Consider the following 24,222-nt stretch of genomic DNA (forward strand, 5'->3'; position numbering starts at 1 on the left):
GGAATCGTGATTTGGGTCAGAGTGTGCATTTCAGCATTTACGGCCTACGTGCATCGGTTGTAAAGACGCTCTCAAAACCTAATGACAAACAGCTGGCACAACCCGGCGAGGATTTAATGTTCCGATCCCCTCGTAGAGTGAGAACCATTTAATAAGAATTCTCACTGGCTCATACATTTTTCATGATGAAACGAAACGACTCTATCAACTAAAAGGATGAAGATGGATAAATATTATTCATCTAATGCGGATCATTATCTCCCTCTTTACTTTATAAATTGTGCCGCGCAGAAAGACACTCTATTTTGCATCTTGCAAGAAACTAGATTTATCTTCCCGTTGCGTCACGGAATTTTTGGTCCCTCGCATTCATCAAGAATGTTTCTGTAAAATTATGTAGTTTTTATTTTTGTGGAGACATTCGTGGACCGAGAACACGATCAAGCAACGGCAGAGAATACGTATTCCTGGTAAAAATGGCTTTAAAAATTCAGGACAAGTGAACGCAAAGTTAATTTTATGTTCGCCGCTGTTATGTACAAAATGAAGTCGTTTCAGACCGAGCAGCTTTCTACTTTATTTTGTCGATATCTATTTCTCACCGTTTCTCTCTTTACTATCAACATCGCGAATATTCTTTAACAACACTCTAAATTTTCTTCCTTTGATAATATTACGCTGCCCTCTTTCTCGCGTATTTCAATCTGTTTTGTTTCAATTTTTTCTTTTAGGTTTTAACTGAGCTTTTTGGATAAATTACTAAATTATTTGCATAAACTTGTTACAATTTATTCCAAAAAAGATCAATTAAAAATGTGTATACATGTATATGTGTGTACGTATAAATGTATGTTTACGCGAATAATGTGATAATTTATAAGAAAAACTCAGTTAAAAATGTAATAGAGAAAATTAAAATAAAAAGATATATATTAAAAGTTAATTGGAATCCGAGATAGTCGTGTTTATATACAAAAATTGGATGAACTACCCGCTTACGGCACTTTTATTGTTCACTGAACAACCGTTGTGGAACCGTCGTCGTCGTCGTCGTCGTCGTCGTCGGAATCCTGGCGACAACGTGAACCATTTGTACGCGCTATAATTGGCAGAAAAGCGTAAATAAGAGTTTACGAGCGATCCTTGCGATTAGCCGAGAGAAGACAAAGGTCGCAATATACGCGCGTTAGATGCAAACACCGGTTTACGAGCTGATGACAACTGGTCGGAGGGGAGGGTGGGCCGGGGGATCGCCGCGGGGCTTCGTCGACATCGAGTTTGGAAGTTGGGTTTAACGCCGCCGTCTTCCGCGACGCAGGAAAGGTGTGTCCGCCCCGTCTTTAACAAGATTGCGATCTAGTATCGTTGCGCTAAGCCAATTTACCCCTCGGCGTTTCGCGGCGTTTAGATAATTTATCGCGACACCGTCGAGTCTTCCACCCTTTCCTCTCTCCCTCCCTCCCCTTTCCCCTCCCCTAGCCCTCGCGTCTCGCGCGATGCTCGCGGAATTTCCCGGATAGAGCGGCTGTCTCAAGTTCTGCAATATTCATTAAGGATTTTACGATCTTTCCTCGTACGAGCGGATCAAAATAACCAGAGAGAGAGAGAGAGAGAGAGAGAGCGGATGGGAACGCACTAATCGACCCGGAGAAGTAACTTAGTAGTTATCTATCATTACAGCCGGGTAACGTTGGGCAACGCAATAATCTCGCGGGCAATATTTACAAGCATAATTCTACCTAGTCCGAGTGGATGCTGGGTATAACCGAACAGTTGTACGTACTTCGGGAGATCTATTATTATTAATTCGCCATTAACGCGAGACATACGTTCGTCGAGACACTCGCGGCGTTTCTTCACCAGCAACGGGGTTAAAAATCTCGGTCAAACGGAAACGCGCGCAGCCAGCGGAGATTTCATTTCATTATTATGCGTTTCTAATATAATTAATCTCTATCTCGGGCCGCGAGCGAGAGTGAAATGGATATATGTCGCGACCAAGCTACGCTATAATGTCGAAACGGACGTGTCGAGCGCGTGCAAATAACTCAACGAGGTTTCTGTGTCAAATATGGAAAGAATTTTGTAATTCGCTTGAAAGTTACTGCCGTATGAGAATTAAAAAGCCCACGAAACGTTGAGCGAAGAGAATAATTTTACCCCTTGTTATACATCTAACAAAAGTAAAATTATTGTCGTCCCTCCCCGAGCTCACTTTGTTGCAACCCTTTGCAACGCGTCCCCCTGTGAAGGGGTATGCGCCGCTCGCTGAACTTTCCATTTAGGCCATTCAATATTTTCGCTATTATATGTAACATTATTTATAAAATATTTCATAAAATCATGTATTAATGCTTAATGTTTAAATATTATATGTAATGTAATTATATAGTTATAAAAACATTGTTATACTTTTTCTTAATAAGAATAAATTCATACAAGCAAAACTATTAGCCTTGACAAAGTAAAGTACATGCGACCTACGCGGCCTGAAGGAGAAATTACCTAAAAATTAATATTAACGTATTAATTTTTCAAGTCGTTTAATCCTTTGCAGTGCCACATCGAGCTAAATATGATGCTTTACGATAGCCTTTCTCATAGTTCTCAAAGCAATCCAAAAGATGATTGTAATTAAACTGTATTTTTGCAATATCCATAAATTCCTCCAAGGAATGATAAAAGTTCTTCGACTCATATACTAGACTCGCAGTTTAGATGAAATTGAGAAAGAAATATTCATTTGCGAAAATTAATTTGGACTGCAAAAGAATAAATAGTTCTGCGGTCGAGCTCTATTTTATAATTACGGCAAGGAGAAGAATCATTTCGTAATAGCTCGTACAAGAATAGGTACAAAAAATTGCTTGCTAAATAAGTATACGGGACGGGGGCATCGCACGACGACCTCACCGCGGGCAGACTCGACGACGTCGCGGCGCCTACGTTGACGACCGCATTTGTCCCGGGCCGGGCGTTACGTCACCGTTCGTCGTTAATAATATCGCGGACCGCCTTGACCTGGCCTATCAATATATCATATCGCGTCCGGAGAATGACCGGCGTGATATAATCCTATCGTAAATTTGCCAAACGAGGCGAATAAAAGAGAGAGAGAGAGAGAGAGAGAGAGAGAAAGAGAGAAAGAGAGAGCGGCTCGCGCGCGGATCCTTCTTCCTGTCTCCCGAATATCAAAATTCATGGTACGCGCCGTTGCGCGCGCGAGAACCGCCAGATTTGCAACATTCATCGGCGATACGTGTCTCCTCCGAAACGCGGTGCATGCACACTTTTACCGTAATTTACGGCGCGAGGCGTCGCCCCATATGTTCCCGGGGGCCGTGAATTACGGGGCGCGCGCCGCGCGGCTCGCTATACGTACGCGCGCGACACACACGCGCGCGTACACTCGCGTCGGCCTCGGTGTGCGGGTCGGTGCCGCGCGGTAATGGAGTCCATATCTTCAAAATTTAACCTGAAAGCTTAGTACTTCGCGGAACAGAAGGGACCGCTCGTATAGCGGTTTATCACGCACGCGATGGACTCGCCGCGCCGCCGCTCCTCGCGTGTCAGTTCCATCGGAACGCGCGAGCTATCGGCCGCGGCCAAGAGGCCGGGAGCTGTACCCGATTTCTCGTTTGATCGTTTTCAACGGAAACCGCTCTATTCTGTCGCGCGAAGCGTCACGTGGGATCCATTTAACGGCATATCACTTGTCAGTTTAAAGCCGAATGCATTACACGACGATTGTTCTTCCATTTACTCTCTGTCTTTCTTCCTCCCTCCTCTCCCCCCTCTCTCTCGCCGTGTCAGGAACAAACTGTCTTCAGATAGATACAAGACGCCTTCTATTCAAAGAGATCCCGCTAAATTCGACGTACATCTCGCGGGTTAAGCAATCATCCGCTGTCTATCTAACGTAATTAGAACGTAATATTCCCCGTGTTTAATCGCAGCTGTGATCGCGTGAGATTACAATTTCTTCACATCCGGCGACATGCATATATCAAAAGTCCGCGAAAACGCGTTTATCCCGAGTTGAGACGCCCCCTCCCCCCCTCTATCTCTCTCTCTGTATATCCGCATAATAAATCTTCTGGCCGACCGAGTTTCTCGTAATCCAATTAAGATTTTCGCGACTGTGTGTCCTCATCCTTTCACATCAATTACCGGCGGCGACCGTGGCGGACCTAAAATTGCGGGCCGCAGCTAAAATCATTGTGCGCGCGGATTTTCCGACAACAACACCGAGTCGATGAGGACCGCTTTTTGCCATAAGAGCCTTGGGCTTCTTCTCCAGCCACGGCCCTTGTTAGAAAGGGGTTAAATCGCGCTATATATACACATCGGAGAGTGGCCGGCGGCGACGAATGATCGATCGTTGAAGGACCGGGGAGACTCGTCGTTCTCTTTCACGCACATCGTCGTACATATACACACGCATATACACGGCGCCGCGTATACACGTCCACGCGCAATCCGTGTATAAACGGAAATAGAAACATAGAGAAAAAAAGGAACTGTGTCCTGTGAAGCGGAATTTGGGATATCGCTGTCAAATAAATGTACTTTTTTATTGGGAGAATGTTAGGCAATTCTGGGAAATGTTTTGCTCCCATGTTTCCGCGTGGACAGTGCAATTTTCATTATTATAAATCTCCGCACTCTGCTTTAAAAATGTCTATTGCTATTTAAATATTTTTCGCGTGTGTTCGTTCGATAAAAATCACCAGACCTGTGAGTTTTCTTTTTCTACTGAAATTATTCTTTTTTTATTCAATATGTAGATATATATTTATATTCGACATTATGTAATCGTAGGTATAAGAGAAATGTTGGATATTCTCGCGCGAGAGAGGAAAATAAATACTTTCAATCAGAACGGTGACATTTTTAATTTGGGAATGGATTTTCTTTTCTTCGCGTGACTTATAGAATTCTGCCAGGAATCGCGTATCTTCCCTCAAGCCAGGCTTTCCGACGATTTCGGAGCCGATGTATTCTTGATGAAATCATGATTGATGTACCTAATCTTTCCTTCGCGGTGTCAGCAATTTCAATATTAAATATCTCGATGTAGCTAGGTATTCAATGAGAAATCTTTCAAAAATTGGCTCGAAGGAAGGTAATTAAGGAAAAGATAGTCTGAATACGAGTATATAGTCCATCGAACGTCTGTAAAATACTTGTCCGGATTGAAGCAAGTTTTTCAATTTCGTTCGTCCGAGGATCATTACGAGTAGGTATCCGTTTAGAGAGAAAGGTAGTTAAGGGAGACTGCCGCGGGACGACCGCGTTATATTGATTAAGGAAGTTTGCTTTGTACGAAACAGTACGCTGCTTATACTTGCCTTCGGTGACGAAGACGAAGATCGATGCCGGCTTGGTGTTGGAGGCGCTGCACGTGTAATTGCCCGTGTCCGTCTCCACTGCCTGGCGAATCGTCAGCCGGCTCTGAGTTGGTCCTGGATCGGTTTGTACGGTCACGCTGCCGCGCGTGGTGTCGTAGTTTATCATCCGGTTATTGTGATACCAGAACACGTATTGCGGCGGCGTCGGGCTCTAGAACAGATAGAAGAAGAATGGCGTCGGTTGACAAGCATGAGATTTAACGCGCGGATTTTTCCCCAGCACAAAGGCGACGACCGGAGAATCGTCGGGCCTGCGGCCCGTGACATTCGTTATGAAGAATTCTTTCGGCGAAATAACGCCGTCTTTGTGTTGGGCATCATGAGCGCGGACAGGACTTCGCTTTGCTGTCTTGGTGCTTTTGTTCGCTTATTTTTAGACGATTACATGTTAAGACTTAGCTTCATTCTGATATATTCTATGTTCGATATACTCAATTCGTTATAAAGGTTGACTTTAAGACTTTAATTAATATTTATATTATAATCGCGAAATATTTTTTTGCACATCATGTTTGTTTCATTTGGACATCAGGTAAAAATATACAGAAAGATGAGAATAATGCCTTCGGCGTCCCATTATGTGTTATTACGTGATATCCGAAAAAGAACTATATTATTAAAATGTTATACTGTACATTCATTGTGAAATAGAGATCAAAATTTTATGTCTTAAAAGCAGATGTTTAATAAAAATTAAATGTCAACAATATTGGGACATGAGCAAACAAAAGGTAAAAAAGTTTTTTTGGCGAATTAAATTCAAAGAAATAAATATATAGAAAAAATTGGTGTATTTTAACCAATAAAATCTTAATTGAACAAGCGTCGACACCTTTTAAATATATTAAAAAAAGCAATTTTACGTAACGGTGATTTTGATACGCTTATACTATGTACGTTAGATATATCTTAAAGTAATTAACGTCAACTTGCGAGAGAATTTAATATTTGCATTTGCATGCTCTGGCTAAACGTGCGAGGGAATTTGGTCACAAAAACGCGAGTTTACATAATAGGTGGGGTTTTCGTTGAATGAGCGCGCGGAATTCAGCTGTAGCTGCGAGCGATGAGGCCCATCAGCCGTTTATTATAACGCCGGATGCGTTTACAGCAGCCTTGTCGTGCCATAGAATACAGGAAGGATAAGTGCGTGAAACGGTGTGCCGTTAAGGTCGAATACTCGCGAACTTCCCAGCTATAACGTCGTCGGGAAATTTGCAATATACTGAGCGATGACAAAACCGTGTAAAAGACGTGGAGAATAAAGGCAGCCTCCAAGTACTCTCTTCAACGTATCTTATTTGTTCGCCAACATCGTTTCCTCTTACTAAAACGTTATCTCAAAGATATTTCGTATATATATATTTCAGAAGTTTATGAAATATATTATTAAAGAATATCATAATTATATATTATTTTTTTTTCTTAAGAACAAATAAAAATGTCGCGACATATTAATATCGGAAAAAGCACGATTTTTCGTCGAATATATTAACGTTTGCGCGTAAATTTAAATTTAAAACGATACATACAAATTTATTTAACGCAACTGTTAGCTCGTATTGTCTCGTTGCGAGAGTATGTTGGATGTATGGTGCTCCGCCACCAGGTTCGGTGTATGCATCTTATAGCGTATAAATTTCCGTCCAATGTAGCCGCGTAGGGATCAGACACGCGGGGTTGCCGCTCGTCATCCGTTTATTGTAACGTCGGATGCGCGCATATTGTGGCGGCGGCGTCGAGCCGCAAAGCGGGCGAAGAATAGACGCGCGAAACCGTAGCGCGCACGCAGCGAGGGTGCGGGATACCCGAGGATTTTCGGCTTCGTGGGTTCCGTCCGGCAAAGCAAGTGCAAGCCAGGAGTCGGAGGCCACGCATTCCTCCGTGCTAAATGCTCGTTCTTTTGTTCCGTTTAATGTTCCTCAAGCCGCTGTGCAGAGCGAATGCCCGCAGCCCAGCCGCGCGATACACCGATGCCTGTATATGAGAGGGTATGTCAGAGAACGATTGTTATACCTCTCTCATTATTGTACACGCCGCACGCCGTTGCGTCGTCATCGACAAACTTCGCGTACAAAGGTAGAAACAAAATATAGTTTCGAAAAAGCGGTCCAGAAATATGTCATGAACATGTGTTGCTAGAGATGTAGTTCCGAATGTATATATACGTTTGCGTTATTAAATCGAAATTAAATTTATGACAAGTAGCACAGAGAGTATAAATGTAGATATAATTGTCAAGTAGTTATTTTCCTTCCAGTTAGTTAAAAACATAAATGCAATAACAAATTATTTGAATAAATTGTTCTTTCAACATTTATTCAATATTTTCTATATGATTCGCATGTCATATATATTTCCGCTATTTTTTTCAGTTGGAAAGTACTGCGTGTTTTAAATCTCTCTTCCTTCGCATAAGGAATTTCATTCGAATTATTGTGTAATTAACTCGGTAATGCTGCATGTTGCGAGCTTTTTGAAATATTATCGTCGATTTTATGCCGCTAGAGGCAAATAAATCCCTCCAGAGACGCCGGGCTGTATGCAATTCACTTTGTGCTTTTAGGGATTCATATAAATTACACCATTGTTCTCGCGAGACGACAAAGTGGAGTTTCAACGAGGCAATGCGAGTTACACGGTAGAAGAAAGCGAATTGTATCAAACAAGTAGTACAAACTATTAACACCGCGCTAATTACGCCACTACTTATCCCGGTAGCGGTATGCATAAAATGCATGCATAATGTAAGACAAGCGATAGTCCCTGCCATATGAATGAGAATTACAATGTCAATAAAACGAACGCAAACATCTGAGATTGAGTGAGTTCGCTTTTGCATAAATTTGCATTATACCGCAATGATATTATTGTAAGTATAATTTGTAAGCGGTATATATATAATGATTTATTAATACCATAGTGATTACGAATGAGCGTACTTATATACATGTGAAATTGCGCGTGCGATCAGTGAGATTAATATATGCGTGTAGATAAATTAATAGATTTCACAGTCCAGTTTTGTTGGATTTATGCGATATAGTACACAAATTCAACAATTTCAGTTTAATCAATATGGCTTTATCTACGTGGCTGGAAACAGATGTTGATTATTATTTTTGGGCATCGAATAGACTTATCACGTATCATATTGCAAATGCAATAATCGTACTATGTTTCTGGCAATTAGCAAAAAATGTATCGTTGAATATTTCAATTTGTCAAGCTTGATGATATTTTCGTAACGTTTTTCCAATGTTCCGAAAATAGGATTTGCGTTTTTTATGTGATTAATTATGTTTGTTTTCACTAATATATATACATATATATTGCCAGAATTTTATGCTCCCTTGAAAAGTTTGACTGTACGTAACAAGCGCAACGTGTAAAGTAGAAACGGACGAATTGTGGTAAACACATAAAATCTCAGTAGTTACACCTGGATTAAACCGACAATGTTCTAATCTAAAAAAAAATTTTTATCCTTCTCTTTTGCAAGTGGTCGCGTTTACGTCGTTCAACAAACTAAGCCGACAACGTTGCGTGAATCACGTCGCGCTCGCAATGCTAGGAGAAAAAACTTGAACGCGCGCGACGGCGAGCGCCAGGCGCGAAGTAGAAACGGACGAATCGCGACAGACAAGTAGAACGAAGCGCGACGAGCGCGCCCGTTCCTCTCTATTTCTCTGCCGAGAAAACGCAGTATGCTTTTGTCACTTTGTAAAGATGCGACAGTTTCTAAAGATGCGGAATACATCGGTATAAAACGAACAGACGACGATTGCTCAATGCAACTCGAGCAGTTGCAGTTTTCGCTTTAATTTGAACTTAATTACAACAGATTTAATTCTACGCGCTGTTGTGAGAAATCCTTCAACTCGCGAAAGAAATTTTTACAAAATTTGTTGTGAATCATTTCAATTTCGTACATAAATCGTGCTAAAAGAAGATTAGCGTGTCGTTCCGGGTGTGCTCTACTGAAAAAAAAAACTCGCAATTTCATACTATTCCACGTCGGAACTTTCATAAAATTTCGTACTGTTAGTTAGTAGTAGTACTGTTAGGTGCCTCGAAGGATCAATTGCTGCAGCGGAGCTGACGTCTTTAAGAGAAATACCTTCGAGAATGTCGGATTCCACAATTCCAGCACTTGTTCTTATATCGGAAATGAAGGTAATAAAACGTTTTCCTGCGATCTAACTATCGAGGAAATTCTCAAGGAAAGATACGCGTGTTTCGGATCTTACGGCATTCAAAAAGAAATGATGCGATCTGCAGGTTGTAGCTTTATAATAAACAAACAAATAAATAAAAATATTGCTTTTTGAAGCAATTGAAAAATTATTCTATAAAATAGACACTTTTGAGAAAATTCTCCCTTCTTTCGTTGAAGTAATGGATTAGTGCGTACTCCATATGATGCTATTTGACATGATGGAGTATTCAAGAGAGGAATCTCTAATAGCATATTTTATGGGTGTGCTCTTCGCGATATACGGGACCTATCTCTCGACGTTGAAAATGCGGCAGAATTTGTATGCGATCAATCACGATAATTGCGACGCTGTGATGAACGTGATGTCGTAATATAATCCAATGATATAATTTTGCAATTCATAGTCGTCGCTTTTTAATAAATGCTTTTTAAGCAAATAGTTATACACTTTCAAAAATTTCATTACGATTTTTATCGTTAAAAAATACTCGAGTGTTTTATTTATTTCCACTGCAATCTGCTCGATCGAGCTTTGTATAGCATTCGCAATGTTATGAACCAACTTGGACACAAATACAAGTCTTAAGTAAACTGGCGAAATGTAAATTGTTCGTTTAACTTCATGAAATAAATGCACTATGCGCTAGTTTCGAATATCCAATTATACTTAAGGATGCTGAGACACCTGGGAAAACTCGTTGATGAGCCGATATACAGAATTTTAATCAGAGAACTATCTCAAAGGATTAAATTAATGGGATTTAATTAATTCGGTTTAACGGCACTCAGAACTTGCTTTCTCGCAGGTCAAATGTTAAATCGCTATTGAATCCGGTCGATCGAATTTGACAGCTTAGCGAAATATTTTAAGAATTTCTTCCTCTTGCGCCTTTACGGCACTTAAGTAGCAGTTTTCATAAATACGAAAGCCTGCCGTAACGAACGTCTCACGTTAATGGCCGCTTAAAGTACACAGTTTCGAATTTCCAAGTACATGGATTCTAAGCAGTTCGCGTGAGTCGGTGCCGGGTTAATTGCTAGGTTGCATGACGTGCATGTCGGCGATGCAATTGACACTAGTGTGTCACGTTGTTACGACCGGCGGACAGCAACGGACTCTGTTTTCGAGATAAATAGAGTAACACGACACACGCACAGGCTTTATTAATGAAATAGTCAGTCTCTATCGGTTGAAATAGTCTATCTCTCGCTGCTCAATTAGCAGTACGCTTTCGGTGTGCATTTAACACTTGAATTTCGACGTTCCTGACTTTGAACAATTTCTCATTTGACTTTGGAAAAAACTGTCTTTTGCTTAAAATAGGGATATATCTCGTCGATTCGAGGAGTACATTATGAAACAATATTATTGCGATTATGTGTCAATGTGTCTATTAAGTTCGAGATCTTAGAAGAAATGTGAGATCTTATCTCGTTTTTATCTTCCGTTATATGCTATTTTTTGCGCCCGCACGCGAAGGAGACAAAAACCGTCATTAGCAGGTGCTCTTCAGAGTGTTCTGACAGTATTATTATTTATGACCCGTTATAGCGTTCATTCCGAGATAATTCACGCCTGGCGTCATTTGAGTGTCAAGTGTATTCGCTCGTGGTGTAATTGTCATTACATTGTCACTGCATCTCGTCTTACGGTTGAATCGAGTTCGTTCGTCGCGACCGTTTGCGAGGGAAACACTGCGACATAACGCGGCATTTGGCATTCATTAGGAAAATAATGCGGCGACGGTCAGTTTTCAGGACGGAAATGCAAATACGTTTATATCGTAATATCCACCTCGACATCTTTATGTATATGGCACGATCGAATATCGTATAATCGTTTTAGGCCATTAATCGCTTTTTACTCTATATCAAATTTTAGCAATAAACGTCATTTACCTGAATGGATCGCAACAAAATGCTGCTTTTCATCGTTGCATTCATGTTAACCAAGGAACGAATGCTATTTGATTATGTCATATTAACGAGTGAAAACTTTCAATATCCTTTTTACAGTTCGCTCAGTTATACGCCTTAATAATGTTATCGACAATATTGACGTAAAATCAATGCCATACTTTCAACACCAGTACGTTATTTTCATCATAAATAGCTGTTTCAGTGTAAAAGAATTTCATTATGAAACGTTACGCATCTTCCTAGCCGTTGTACAAACTCTCGCATATTATTCTCTTTTAATTTAATAAAATTTATTTCAATAATACTTATTACGATTTTATGCAAGTACTGCAAAAGGAAATGCCCTGCCAATAGTATATAACAGTTGCAAAAATAACTGCGTATATGTCCGAATATATCTAAGTCTTGCACATCTTTTACTGGGGTCTTTGCTGCATTTCTTATGATTTATTGCAAATAGTAAGAGGAAATTTCTTGCCAATAGTATAATAGTTGCAAATACCACAAAAATAACTGCGTACGTGTCGATCTGTTCGAATGTAAGCCTTGCACATTTTTACGGGGTCTTTTCTGCATTTTCTATGATTTATCGCAAATAGCGTGAGAGAAAATTTCTTGCAAATAACGTAAAAAAAAAAAAAAATAACTGCTCATTGATTCATCCAAATGTAAGTCGCGAATTTTCACCGGAGCCTTTTTTGTACCGCGTTATCCAACGACTCTCTGACGACTGCGAACGTAAACGCATTCAACGAGCACTCTACTCTCGCGGTAGGTAGATCGTAATTTTTTTCCGCGCGACGCAAATTGGCACACTCCGCGTTTCCCGTAAGTCTCTTCCGAGAAAGTGAAAAGAGATGTTTACCCGAGAATGCGGCGCGCGGTCTCTCGGCGCGGCCGTAAAACTCGTCAGCGGACGGTGATCCCGGCTAAAGATAAACCGAGTTACTTACCTTGGCCTATGTGCGCGCAGACAGTATCCTACTCGCGATACCGCCGCGCCGCGCCGCAACCCCGCTATGTATAGCATCCCCTACCGTATGCGCACATAGGACGCCATGGCCGGGGCTTATATACACACATTGCACGTCACTACGAACGGCCCCTATGTGCTCCGCCGCGCATGCACATCGACGTAAGTTTGTCAAGCTGCACGTGGTTGTTTTGCAAGCTCGAGGGGCTTCCGGATTGAATCCGTGTACGTAGGAGAGAGGTGGCTTTTAACTCCCGGCACCACGAAGAACGACCTCGAGCGACGCGCGGAATTAATATACGGTTCAGCTGCCTCCGATATCTCCTCGAGCGAACTCGATAATTTCTACGATGGCTTTTCTTCGTCGTCCGCAGCGCGACGCACGTTTCCGGGAGTAATGCGATTATTTGTTCGGAGAAAAGCGGAAAGGGTCGTCAATTTTCTCCCGATGACGTCGTCGCATGTTGCGGTTGACGCTTTTCTCGATACGTTTCTCTCGAATCAGGTCTCCCTTTCCGAAAGGAGATAATTTACATATTAATACTGCGCGGACACCGTGTGTGTGGGCCTTTTAAAGGCACAGTCGATTTTTTATTTACGATTCCTACGAAAATGGGGAAAAAAATTGCAATAGTTCCGGCCTATGTATAGAAATCACTTTTTGAAACCTTAAAGATATGATACATGAATTTTTATAGGATTTTTTTTGTAACAGAAACGCTTTCAAAAACCCTTTGGACTTAAGTCCCAGGGTGTTCGGGTGAGTGCTCCAAAAACACGGTGTCAGCGCGGTGCAAGTGTTTAAGACCAATTATTATGCAGCAGGCGATATGCTTCTTCGTTTTATACCTATTGATGGCGATGTATATCATCAAATCGAAATAGTAATTTATTATATCCTCGCGCTTGAAAATTCATCTCGATACACGTCTTAAAGTTGATAATTTGATTAAGCTGTTTGGAATTTGCGAGCGAGTATCAGCTCGAAAACAAGTCAGAAAGTTATCATTAAATGTTTCTGAATTCATAATAACAATTTACGTGCTTATATTACATTTGCATATTATCTCGGCCGTATGCTAATTTCATCGAGATTCGTTTTTATCAGCAGCTGAGAATAATTCAATGCTCCTGTTGGCATACATTTCGCGCTTGCATCCGGCGCTGTTATTTTCGCGAACAAGGAAGAGCAGTTGACATTTCAACTGCTGCATTCACGTATTCGCAGACGCGATGCAATTTCGAAACACACGCGAAGTACACGAGTTTCCCCCGACAAGTCTATAATTTATGCGCCTCTTACGAGGAGCGTAAAAAAATTGTTACATTTCCTCGCGATTTGATATTTAAATATACAGCTAGATAATGCCGACGAATATCAAATATGCCAATGACAGATTCGGAATATCAAATGGAAACAAAAAAATCTCACGCTTCAATTAACTTCGAGCCATTTTTATACTTTAGTAGAATCTTAATTTAATTCTATATTATTAAGGCACGGTTAAATGTGTTAAGTTCCATTTCTACGCGATATTCAAATGTCAAAAGAGATATTACCACGAGAGACTCTTTAACGACCTCCCCCCCTTCTCTTTATGTAAATCTCCCATCTCTTCCTTCTCGCACGGAAATTATGTGGAAACAAGAGGCAAGGTTTGCGCATTAAAAATTAAATATGACAACACGTACAAATGCCGAGAATATAGAAACCCTCGCGGGGACGAGAGAATCTGCCGCTCTATCGCTCGTCGCGTTGCGAAATGTAGCGAAATACCAAGCACAGTCGCAATGAAGCGCCGAGCGGTGGAATGGAGTAATCGTCCATACCGCTTCTGGTACCCCAGCTCCACAGTCCGACGTGCTGTGCGCACGATTTTTTTTCCTCTCCTCCTTTTACTCCTGGAAACGCTGTAACTCTGGCAACGATGTCGCCTGGTGCAGCGGTTCGAGGGTAAATCGCCGCGCAATTGCGGGGTAATGTCCTCGCTAATTACCGAAACAGCGCCGGCGGTGCCGCCCGCCGTCGCCGTCGCCGCCGGGATGTTTTCGCCTCTTTGGTTTCGCGAGACGGGGCGAAAGCGCCACGGCGCTACACGGCGACGGTAGTTTGCTAATTTACCGTTACAAATGGAACGCCAGCGGAATTATTCCGCGGTTATTTACGACGCGCCGTGCCATTGTGGGCGGGTACAAGGAGAGACGGCGCGAAGTTAAGCCCTTTCGCGCTATCGCCTCCGGTGGCGCGGAGCGATAATAAAAAGCGCAGCTTCCGTGCGGGGATCGATACGATGGGACTGCGAGATCGCGCGTTTGTCTAAACCCCCCGGGGAATTAGCGCCACTTCAAAGGGATACGGATCCCTTTCGCCTTATTTAACCCTTTGCGCGAAGGTGGTCTTGCTCGAAGCTTTTCTCGCGTTTCGAACTCGAGAGAAGCCGGGTCGTTCTTTTAACTCGCGAGCTTGCCCTCTCATGCGTCTTCACGACAAGGATATCACTTGGACTTCGTCCTAAAGGGTCCAATCCAATCCTCATCCGAAAGGGGATTAAAGCGGTACAATAAGTGGTTTAGTTTACATCGACGAGATTTGAGACGAGATTCGAGACGAGATCCACAGAGTGACTCCTCTATCGGGAAGATGCTAAAAACTAAATAGTTTTCACTTTGTACGTGTAAGTGAGTGGACGGAGAGACTCATTGTCAGTCTTTTTATTAGCATATACATATAACGCAAAAGGAATATACATATGCGATCTTGTAAAAATAAATAATAAATAAGAAAGGGCCAACAATTCACCTGATTACATAGCTTAGTATGTTTTTCAAATAATGACTATCTGAACTTACATGATAATCGAGTTACTACTAAATACGAGTTACTACTAAATACTACTAAATACATAACTGTACCTTCGAAAAATTCTTTTCATGGAGAAATCCGTCCATGCCGAGATTTTTTGAAAATATATCATTGACTTGGCCAAATTATCAGTTTTTCTATAATATTTATTTTATGAGTTCATAAATGTGTATTTTTTGCATTATGTGTTAATAAAAATGACAGAGTTCTTCCGACTCGTGTTTAATTAACTTTATTCTATCCATTCGTTACAAAATAAATGCTATTCAGTTTCGCAGTTTTTTTTCCAATTGTCATCAGGAATTATCGAATTATCTCGAATTATCGAATTATCGAGATTACTTCACTACAACAGCGTTTATAATCATTAAATGCCGTTTTTGAATAAGGATTGGATGAAGCCATTCGGATGTCCGTTCCTTATTTTCGCTATGGGACAATGTGCACGTACGAACGACCGTAGAAGCCGTAGTCGAGCAGTGCGCTTTCTCAAAGCGACCGGCACGCGACGCTATTTGGAAACTCCGAGGAAGCCACCCTGCGCACTTTATTAAACACTCCTTTGGCAACAGCAGAAAACTAGGGCGATACTCCGCTAAAGCGCAGTTCGAGAGCGATCGTGGATATTTGGTACTCTCAATAAACTTTCCATTTTCGGTCTATTGTGAAGTGGCTCGCGTGAACTTTTTTTTCTAGTTGAATACTCACTGTACCATGGAATCAATTTCACGAGCATGTTCCTCCTATACCTGGCATATTGTTCTCGTCATTGTCTTCGCAACAAATATGCCTTTTGAGCGACGTGTTTGCACTAAAACTTTTTCCAATAAAACACATACAGGATAATAAATATACATTGTTTTTAAATTCTAATTGTCGGATATATGAACGAAAATATTTAAAAAAAGACAATGAAAGTTATATATATAAACTTCTCTTTTTAGAAGTTTCTCTAGTATTCAATCATATCAATTGTTGAGTATGACCGCGAGCGATTCGAATGAAGTTTACAACGCTATTATCCTCAGCGTATAAAGTACGATACGCCTTTGCGCAAATTTCTATCACGGGATAAAAACGTATTTACGTAATGCAGCACGAAGAAATGCAGTGGAATAGTTTCGCATAATAGCATGTTCCAAGCCATTTCTCCGTTATGCTACGAAAGATGCCTTACCGTGCTTTTTGTACGTCTGCATTTATTCAATCTATCTGATATTCACGCGACAGTAATGTATTTTCGACTAAATAATTTCCATTTGTATTAATATAATTCGCAAGTTTCGGCTCTCTCTTTCAGCAACAGGTAAACTTCAAATATCATATCCGAAAACTTTCCTTAATAATATTACGCGGAACTTCGCAGATTTCATTTAAGTTAAATTTCATGTTTTGGTTTTACGGAGACAAAATTATTTCATAAATACACAGGGTGTTTCAAGAAGATAAACAACGATCGATCATTATTTATCAGTTATTTCATAATATGTAAATAGATTAAGTCACACGAAACGCACGCTAATGTCATGATCCTGGAACGGCAAGCCAGTATAATAATAAATGATGTTTGTTAAATCTGATGTCTATATCGTATTCAATGAACGTGTGATGTATTTGCCATTGAAAAATCAATTAACGATGGATTCAAGATTTGATGTGGAGATATTTACTTTTCGCCGCTAAGAGATCGAATCCAAATGCCTTTAGTTTTCTGCTATTTACCTTTTGAAGCACAGACAGTATCACAGCTGTTTAACTTGAGAATACTCTCAGTTCTGTTATGACCTGCCGCGAATATCTTCAGCACGTTTGATATTAAACGTTCTTCTTCCGAGACGACGTTGTTATTTTAGAACATTACACAATATTACGACGGCGTCGGTTTCTTCTCTCACTCTTTTGATCACTTAATGGATTGTTGATTTTTCAAGATAAAATTGCTAACATATTTAAGCTTTTTCTTGCAGTGAATTTATACGCGAATAAAAAATTATTAAGGAATATTTTATCTTCCTATTCTATAATAAATCATTTTGAAAAAGATATATACTTTTTATAAATAATTTCCGAAGAAGAATTTTAAATAGAGCGACATTTTTCTGAATAAGATTCACAATTTTATTTCGCGGTACGACTGAATTCTACTTGTCGTTCAACAAAGCTCGGCGTAATTGGTAGGAGATATCGCAGATGGGGATGCAAATTTGAGAAAAAAGGCTGGCTGGCTGGCTGCTGCATGGCACGAACGGTACACGATCGGTATGAACAGAGGCAATCTTTCGGATGATTGGCGTTTATTAGCTGTCCCGCGGACATGCGAACAGTGGACACGCTCGAAACAAGGGACGCCGCTCTGCGCTCGTCGTTGCAACGTTGCAACTTGATGCAGCAGCAGCAGCAGCGGCAGTAGCAACAGACAAGAGGATGGGTGTGACGGCATCGGTACACCCCGGGGGCGGTTGTTAAGCGGCTTGAAAAACGGTCCGGTTTTCCGTCTCCCTCCCTCTCTTTCCCTCTCTCTTTCCCTTCCATCTCCCATTTTGCGCAACTTCTCTCCATTTCTCTTGCATCCAACGCCCGCCAACAATTCGTGAGATAGAAAAAGCCCTAGTTAGGGAGCTGGTGAAATCGGTCGTGCACCGGTCGACATACCATGTCTGCTGGATTCATTTCTACAGTAGCTTGTCGAATATTGTGAAACGAAACAAATCTGCGTCACGAGGGGGTGACTGCGAATATGTGCATATATTTGTGTGTAATTCGGTTATTTTGTAATTGATATTGAAGCGGACAAATGTATCTTTTGATTTATGCACGGGTACACTTACATCGATTTAAACACCATTATCAAATGTTCATTCTTATTTATTTGCAGAGAATTAATGCAATAACATCTGTGAAATCTTTCGTAGGATATAAAACAATCGTAAGGGATTATATAACGTGTACGCGGTAGAATATTACGGGATTAGTGCGTGTTGTGCGATAATTCCGAGATTAATAAAAACGAAACAAGATTTAGATTGCTCATCATACGGATTAAGCGTCCCCCTTGAGCGAATTAAAGGTGGAGAAGGGTTAAGCTCCCATGGACGGTCGCTCGGCTCCTCTCGCGCCGAGACATATCGGCGGCCCTAAGGGCCAAGGGGCCGACGCGACGCGACGGGGGTGGCGAGAGAGCAGCGGGATTATCGTAGGTAGGAAGGTGGGTATCGGGTGCCAAACTGTCCCCCAAGTTTTGCCGCGTCCGAAAGGAAATTCGATCTCTCCGTGTATGCCGCCCCCGTCGCCGGTCGCGACACCCACTTAACTGGATTTCCGTTCGCTGAGTTTAGCGAAGATTAGCAATTCGACGCCCCGATAAGAGAGGGTCGTCGTCATCTGCCGGAACGGGACAGAGCCGTCCCCGGTACTGCACACGATTACTCGCGCAGACTTCCCCGAGATTACGACGACGGCGCGGCGTGGCACGGTGAGGAGCGCCTATATAGGGCGCTTCTGATCACCGAGGGGTGACCTGAGATCAATGTACCTATCAGATCCCTTGTATGTCTGCCCGGCAAGTATTATTTATCGGACATGCCATCAACCTGACAGATTTATGCGTCGATGCATCAGAGATATAATACAGTTTCAATATTCCTCACCGACCGTTATATATAGATATAGGAATTCTATTTTTTGACCCTTTCAGTGCTGAATATTTTTAAATGGTGCATGCTCGAAATACTCTGTTACCTGTATCAGCTTTTGTTTAAGGTAGTTTTGTCCGTGACAGTACTGTCAAAAAGTTAATGCTATAATACAATTGACATATAGTATTTGGCTGGGATTGTCCGCGTTATGCATGTGTATGTGAGAATCTCATATGTACAGAATATAGACACTATAAGGTGTGTTATTAGATCTTCAAAGGTTAGCTGTCATATGCGTCATTACGTATCAATTGCTTCGAGACAAAACGGTCAAAGGTCTTGTATTTTTGTAAGACTATTCTCGCAAGTCTCTTTTATCGTCTTTTTGTTTTTATTAAAAAAAGAGTAGTTTGATCTCTAGAATTAGAAACGTGATATCGGAAGCCGTTTTCATCCTATGATATATGTAAAAAGTGCTCATTTTTTCCCAACTAATCTGTCAATGTACGAATAACTTTTCTTATCATTTTATTACACGTCTTTTACAACGTGAACGTACAGATTTCATAGTGACTGTATTATACGCGATTTTGTCACTTTGCTGACGCATACGGAACTTAACGTAATCCTTGAATTGCGATTTCATAGAGTCATCTGATATTATCGTCACGTAAGAAAGCAGAGTGGCTCTGCCGCTAGTGGCAATCCTAGTAATCCACGCATTCAGAATCAATGAAGCAAATGGAGATTTAAAGGCGTTCCTCCCGAGGGGGGAGAACACTTCTCAGAAAGTATCGCAAAAACCGTAAAATTTCCTCGATCGCGTCTGATCGATCGTATCATATCGATCGACGGCGTTCGGCACGGAGGTCCCTCCGATCCCTTAATCGCGTGTCGTCGTCGACCTTTCTTCTTCGACGTTGCGGTTACATACACTCGAGGAAGTGCACTGATAAATCGAGTTACCGTAGGATATTGAATTTCCACGTTGAATTTCCCGATGCCGATCATAATATCAAAGAAGCACGTTCAAAAAACGGGCTCAGCACGCGCGTTTCGCATTCGATTTAATCGATGCTCTGCAGGCCATTTGAGAACCTGCATCGTATGATAATCTCTGACTGATTCTCAGCACGGGCGTTTCGCAGATTTCGATGTTGATAGCGCGTGATAAAATGTTACAGTCAGCGATTCAGCAGGCAAACAAGAACCAGTCGCTTTCGCGAGCATTAAATTTGTACAACATTTCACGTTGCGTGTTTATCTCAAATCACGTTTCTTATTCAATTATCTCAATAACATGGAACGTTGTGCAAACTGAAATAAAGCTCATCACGTCGTTGTTCTTTTTATGTATTTTTATAAAAAAATCAATGTGTGTTATTATTGTATTACATAACACGCTACAATCGTAATTCGCTACGCACGTCTGCCGGTCTCTATATCTACTAAATCTATAAATCTTGTTCATCTTACTGCACGAAACCGTATTGCTTTATACACATTTAATATCGTAAATCGTATTTTACGAAGAAAAATGTTGAGGTATTCGATCTACAATACGTGGTTTCCATTAGTGCGATACAAATATAAACATTGCAGTTACGAGCTAAGACGGATTCGCTCGGGGCTATGTATTTTTCATTGCGTTTGATTCATCGTGCAAATACGCTATTCCCGCAGAATTTTGTAATTGGAATGTAAACGAAAACTGACGGTGGTAATAACGGGTTGTGCGCGCGGTCCGTATATTTGTATTATATTATCGTACAAACAATCGCCTAATGAATTCCATGTGATTGCGAGGGAGAGAGAGAGAGAGAGAGAGTGCTCGTCTGACACTTGGCATTAATGCGTCCAGCATTAATGAAATGTTTATAACAATTTTTCTCACTTCTACTTTAACACAAAAAAGGTTAAACAGAGCGTGAAATAGAGATTTTTCAAACTTTTTTTTTTTAATTGTTAGATCGCAGATTTTTTTTTATAACAAATAAAGAATAATGTATTTTAAGATAAGCGCAGATTCACGAACAAGCAATTTTACTTTAGCGCCATTTGTATGGTAATAAATACATGTTGGACTTTACGCATTTTTTTTTTATCTTACGCGCGTGTATTTACGTATCAAATTTAGATGCACCAATCGGGTTAAACAGAGCGTGAAAATGGAGATTTTTCAAAATTTTTTAAAAATCCTATTTATACATAGATTTCGCGCTATGGGAGATATCATATTTATTGAGCGCGCAGCTCGTCCGCCGTATATGAAGTATTACGGGAATGATGGTACCACGAACGTACTTTTGAAATTTGATTGGGACAGCTCCGGTAGTATTTACGACGGCTTTAAAGCTCAAATAACAGCTGAAGTAAGCCAGGTTGTTCCTGTCGTTTGGTGTGGCGGGCTGAACTCACGTAAGAGTCGTTTCGCAGAAATTACAAATTATGTCAGGAATGTTTCCCGAAATGTGAATAGTTTCCAGCAATGCGCAAACACGCGAAGTTACACGCGTGTGCAAATAACAGGTGCTCACGCGTAACGAATTTTATACGGCGCACAATGTATATCACAATTTGTCCAATCTAGCGGAACAAAAGTTGTATGCTAATATTGTTCGTTATTGTAATATCGGAATAGTTTGATTTTGATTTTCTGTATCTCCAAATTTTTTCTTTAACATTAAAACAACCAACTCCGTTAAAATAACGGATTTCAAATTTCTTGTTTTAAATTACACAACTTATTAAGGTGCTTTTGTTGGAGTTTGTGTTTATTTTTGTCGAGATAAAAAATAACATATGCCAATTTATTTTCCATCAACCATTTTATAATTTAAAAGTTCTGTATATATGGAACATCAGTATACAGCAAGATAACGCTTGATATTTCAGTGTAAAAAAAGCTAAACAAAAATTAAAGCTATAATATATTGAGAGCTATTTGACGTCAATGAGAATGCGCTAAATAAAGGAAAATCGTTTGCGTTTACTGTAAATTGAGTCTGGGGACAATTCTATGTTATTTAGGTTCGCAGCATCACGGCTATTTTCTCCTACCATCGCGTCTGTTTCGGATCGAGCGTCGAAGTGATAATTGCCGTTTGCCGTCGACCCACTTTCAGTTGTAGGTCGAAGAGTTGCGAGAGTCGGTCGTCTCCAGGGAGGCCGTGAAGCTCAAAGAACGGAGCGGGAAGACACGACGGTATGCACCGTCCTGTTTACCGTTAAACAGGAGGCACCGTAATTAGCCCCGGTGTCATACGATGAACGTCAGGCGCAACCGGCGCGCCTGGCGTCGCACGACGTGCAGAAATGTACGTCGCGAGCAGCCACGGAAATCGCGCGACGCTTCTGCATGCTCTATTATCATCAAGAAGTCGTTCGCAAGACAAGGCAGGATGCCGTTGAGCTAGAAATCCCCCAGTGACGCTCGCTAAATATTCTCTGGTCTAATCGATCCTGTCAGATTTCGGCGAATCTGTCATGCTGCACGAAATTGTATTTATATGAAAGGAGAGAGATTACCTTTTAACACGTTTAATATTTCAGTGTTGACATGAAATAATGTCACTTGATTCAGTCACTTAATTTGATTCAATATGTAGAAACTATTTCTAAAATAAATGGAAAATCGTTAATGCGAAATTGTTTCATTTGTTAAAGTTTCTCCGAAGTAGTGTGTCTATATCAGAAATCCTATTTTATAAAAGTATATTTATTAAAAAAGTTATTTTTGACACGTAAAAAATACAAAATCTGCATTTATTTTTGCTTCAATCGCAGAGAAAACCCAATAAATATGGATTTCTCAATTGGTATCGCAATCTATTTATTTGGATCGAATACTCTGATCGGAATTTGTGGGGAGATTTTAGGAAATTTACGTGGGTACTATTAAAGATTTCTAATGGAAAGATAATCGTGTGCGAAACGCGACGAAATTGAGCGTCGATAGTTTTCTGAGTTTTGTCACCGTTTCAATATGACTTGCGCCAAAAAGGAACAGCGGTCATGTAAACGCCGCCGGTTGACTAGATGCCTCGCGCACCAAAACGGATGCTGGCAAGTTTCTTAAGTGTTAGTTGCGCATGTTATCGACGTCAAACGGGCCTCGAGATTAATTAATTAAGTATGTAGTTAATTAACGTGAGGTTTATTAATGGAGCACGTAATCGCGCGGTAGAAATTTGGCGGTGCGCTTATTGGGGCGTGCAACTCGGTTAGCAAATTAATGGCAAAACGCTGACGAATTACAAGGCACGTTAGATGCCGCCTGACGTAAACTTACCGAGACCATGCGTCGTGTCGTTAAAATGTCTTTAGCGAGAGATGTTATGAAAGATCACTTATACAACTAAATAAAATAGTTACAAAATAAAACATCGTTTAAAAACTATCGTTTTTAATAACAGTTTGTCTTTTCTATAATATCTATCCTATATTTTTTCAGATAATATCTTTTTCAATTCATCTAAATTGTATTAGCGATTATTATGATCGTGGTGCCAAAAACACTTTTCGGAGGCTTAGCGCGATATAAAATTCTCTTATTCTCATCTTGCAGCGTAGAACTCGAAAAAAAAGAAAACAACAGCATTATTTGAGATGAGTGTGCAGATTAGCAGTCGGTCTTCTTCTTCCTGGTGTGATTGCGCGGGATTATTAGGAAAGAAAGAATATATCCTCTGCCGTCTATGTGTGCTTGGTCATCCATCGTGTCCGGAGTGAAGCTTACGCCCGACAAAGAGCTTATATCAGAGGCTTTCTCTTGCCCAGGACTGACTCCGAAAGTTCAAGTGCTATCTCGAGATTTAAGGCTAATACTCGTGGACGGATCAGCCTCTGAAAAACTGACGCGTGCGTTCGTATATCTCTGTTTATGAAAAGCAAATGACGATTTCGTCGGAAGGACGACAGGCCCTTGCCGCGTGATATTTTAACGTTATACACAAGGCGATATTGGTCGCCAAAAATATTCCTAAGCTTCACAAAAGTCGCTTCGCGAAATCGTCGATAAGATCATCATGCGGAAGATATTTTCGACTATCGTCTGAAATTTAGAGGAAAATTTTTGTCCCATTAGATTTGGATAGAAATCGTGCAAAGCTTTGTGCAAAAATTGCGAAAGATATTGTCGAGGCTAAATGCTTTTGATGCGATTAAATTTCGTGGGATATATCTGGGATGATTAAATATAA

The 24,222-nt window shown here is 40.8% G+C and overlaps 1 protein-coding gene across 4 annotated transcripts in view; it reads right to left on the reverse strand.

Annotated features, from left to right (window-relative positions):
- Nucleotides 1–24,222, reverse strand: part of Dpr12 (defective proboscis extension response 12) — a 276,297-nt gene that overhangs the window by 20,047 nt on the left and 232,028 nt on the right. For all 4 annotated transcript variants that reach the window (XM_071771541.1, XM_071771540.1, XM_071771542.1 and 1 more), the window contains one exon: nucleotides 5,352–5,562. In XM_071771541.1, coding sequence (XP_071627642.1) covers nucleotides 5,352–5,562 — 211 coding nt within the window. The remainder of the gene's footprint in view (nucleotides 1–5,351; nucleotides 5,563–24,222) is intronic.

The sequence above is a fragment of the Temnothorax longispinosus genome, chromosome 2 (genome assembly GCF_030848805.1).
Source record: "Temnothorax longispinosus isolate EJ_2023e chromosome 2, Tlon_JGU_v1, whole genome shotgun sequence".
In the NCBI taxonomy this organism is placed as follows: domain Eukaryota; kingdom Metazoa; phylum Arthropoda; class Insecta; order Hymenoptera; family Formicidae; genus Temnothorax; species Temnothorax longispinosus.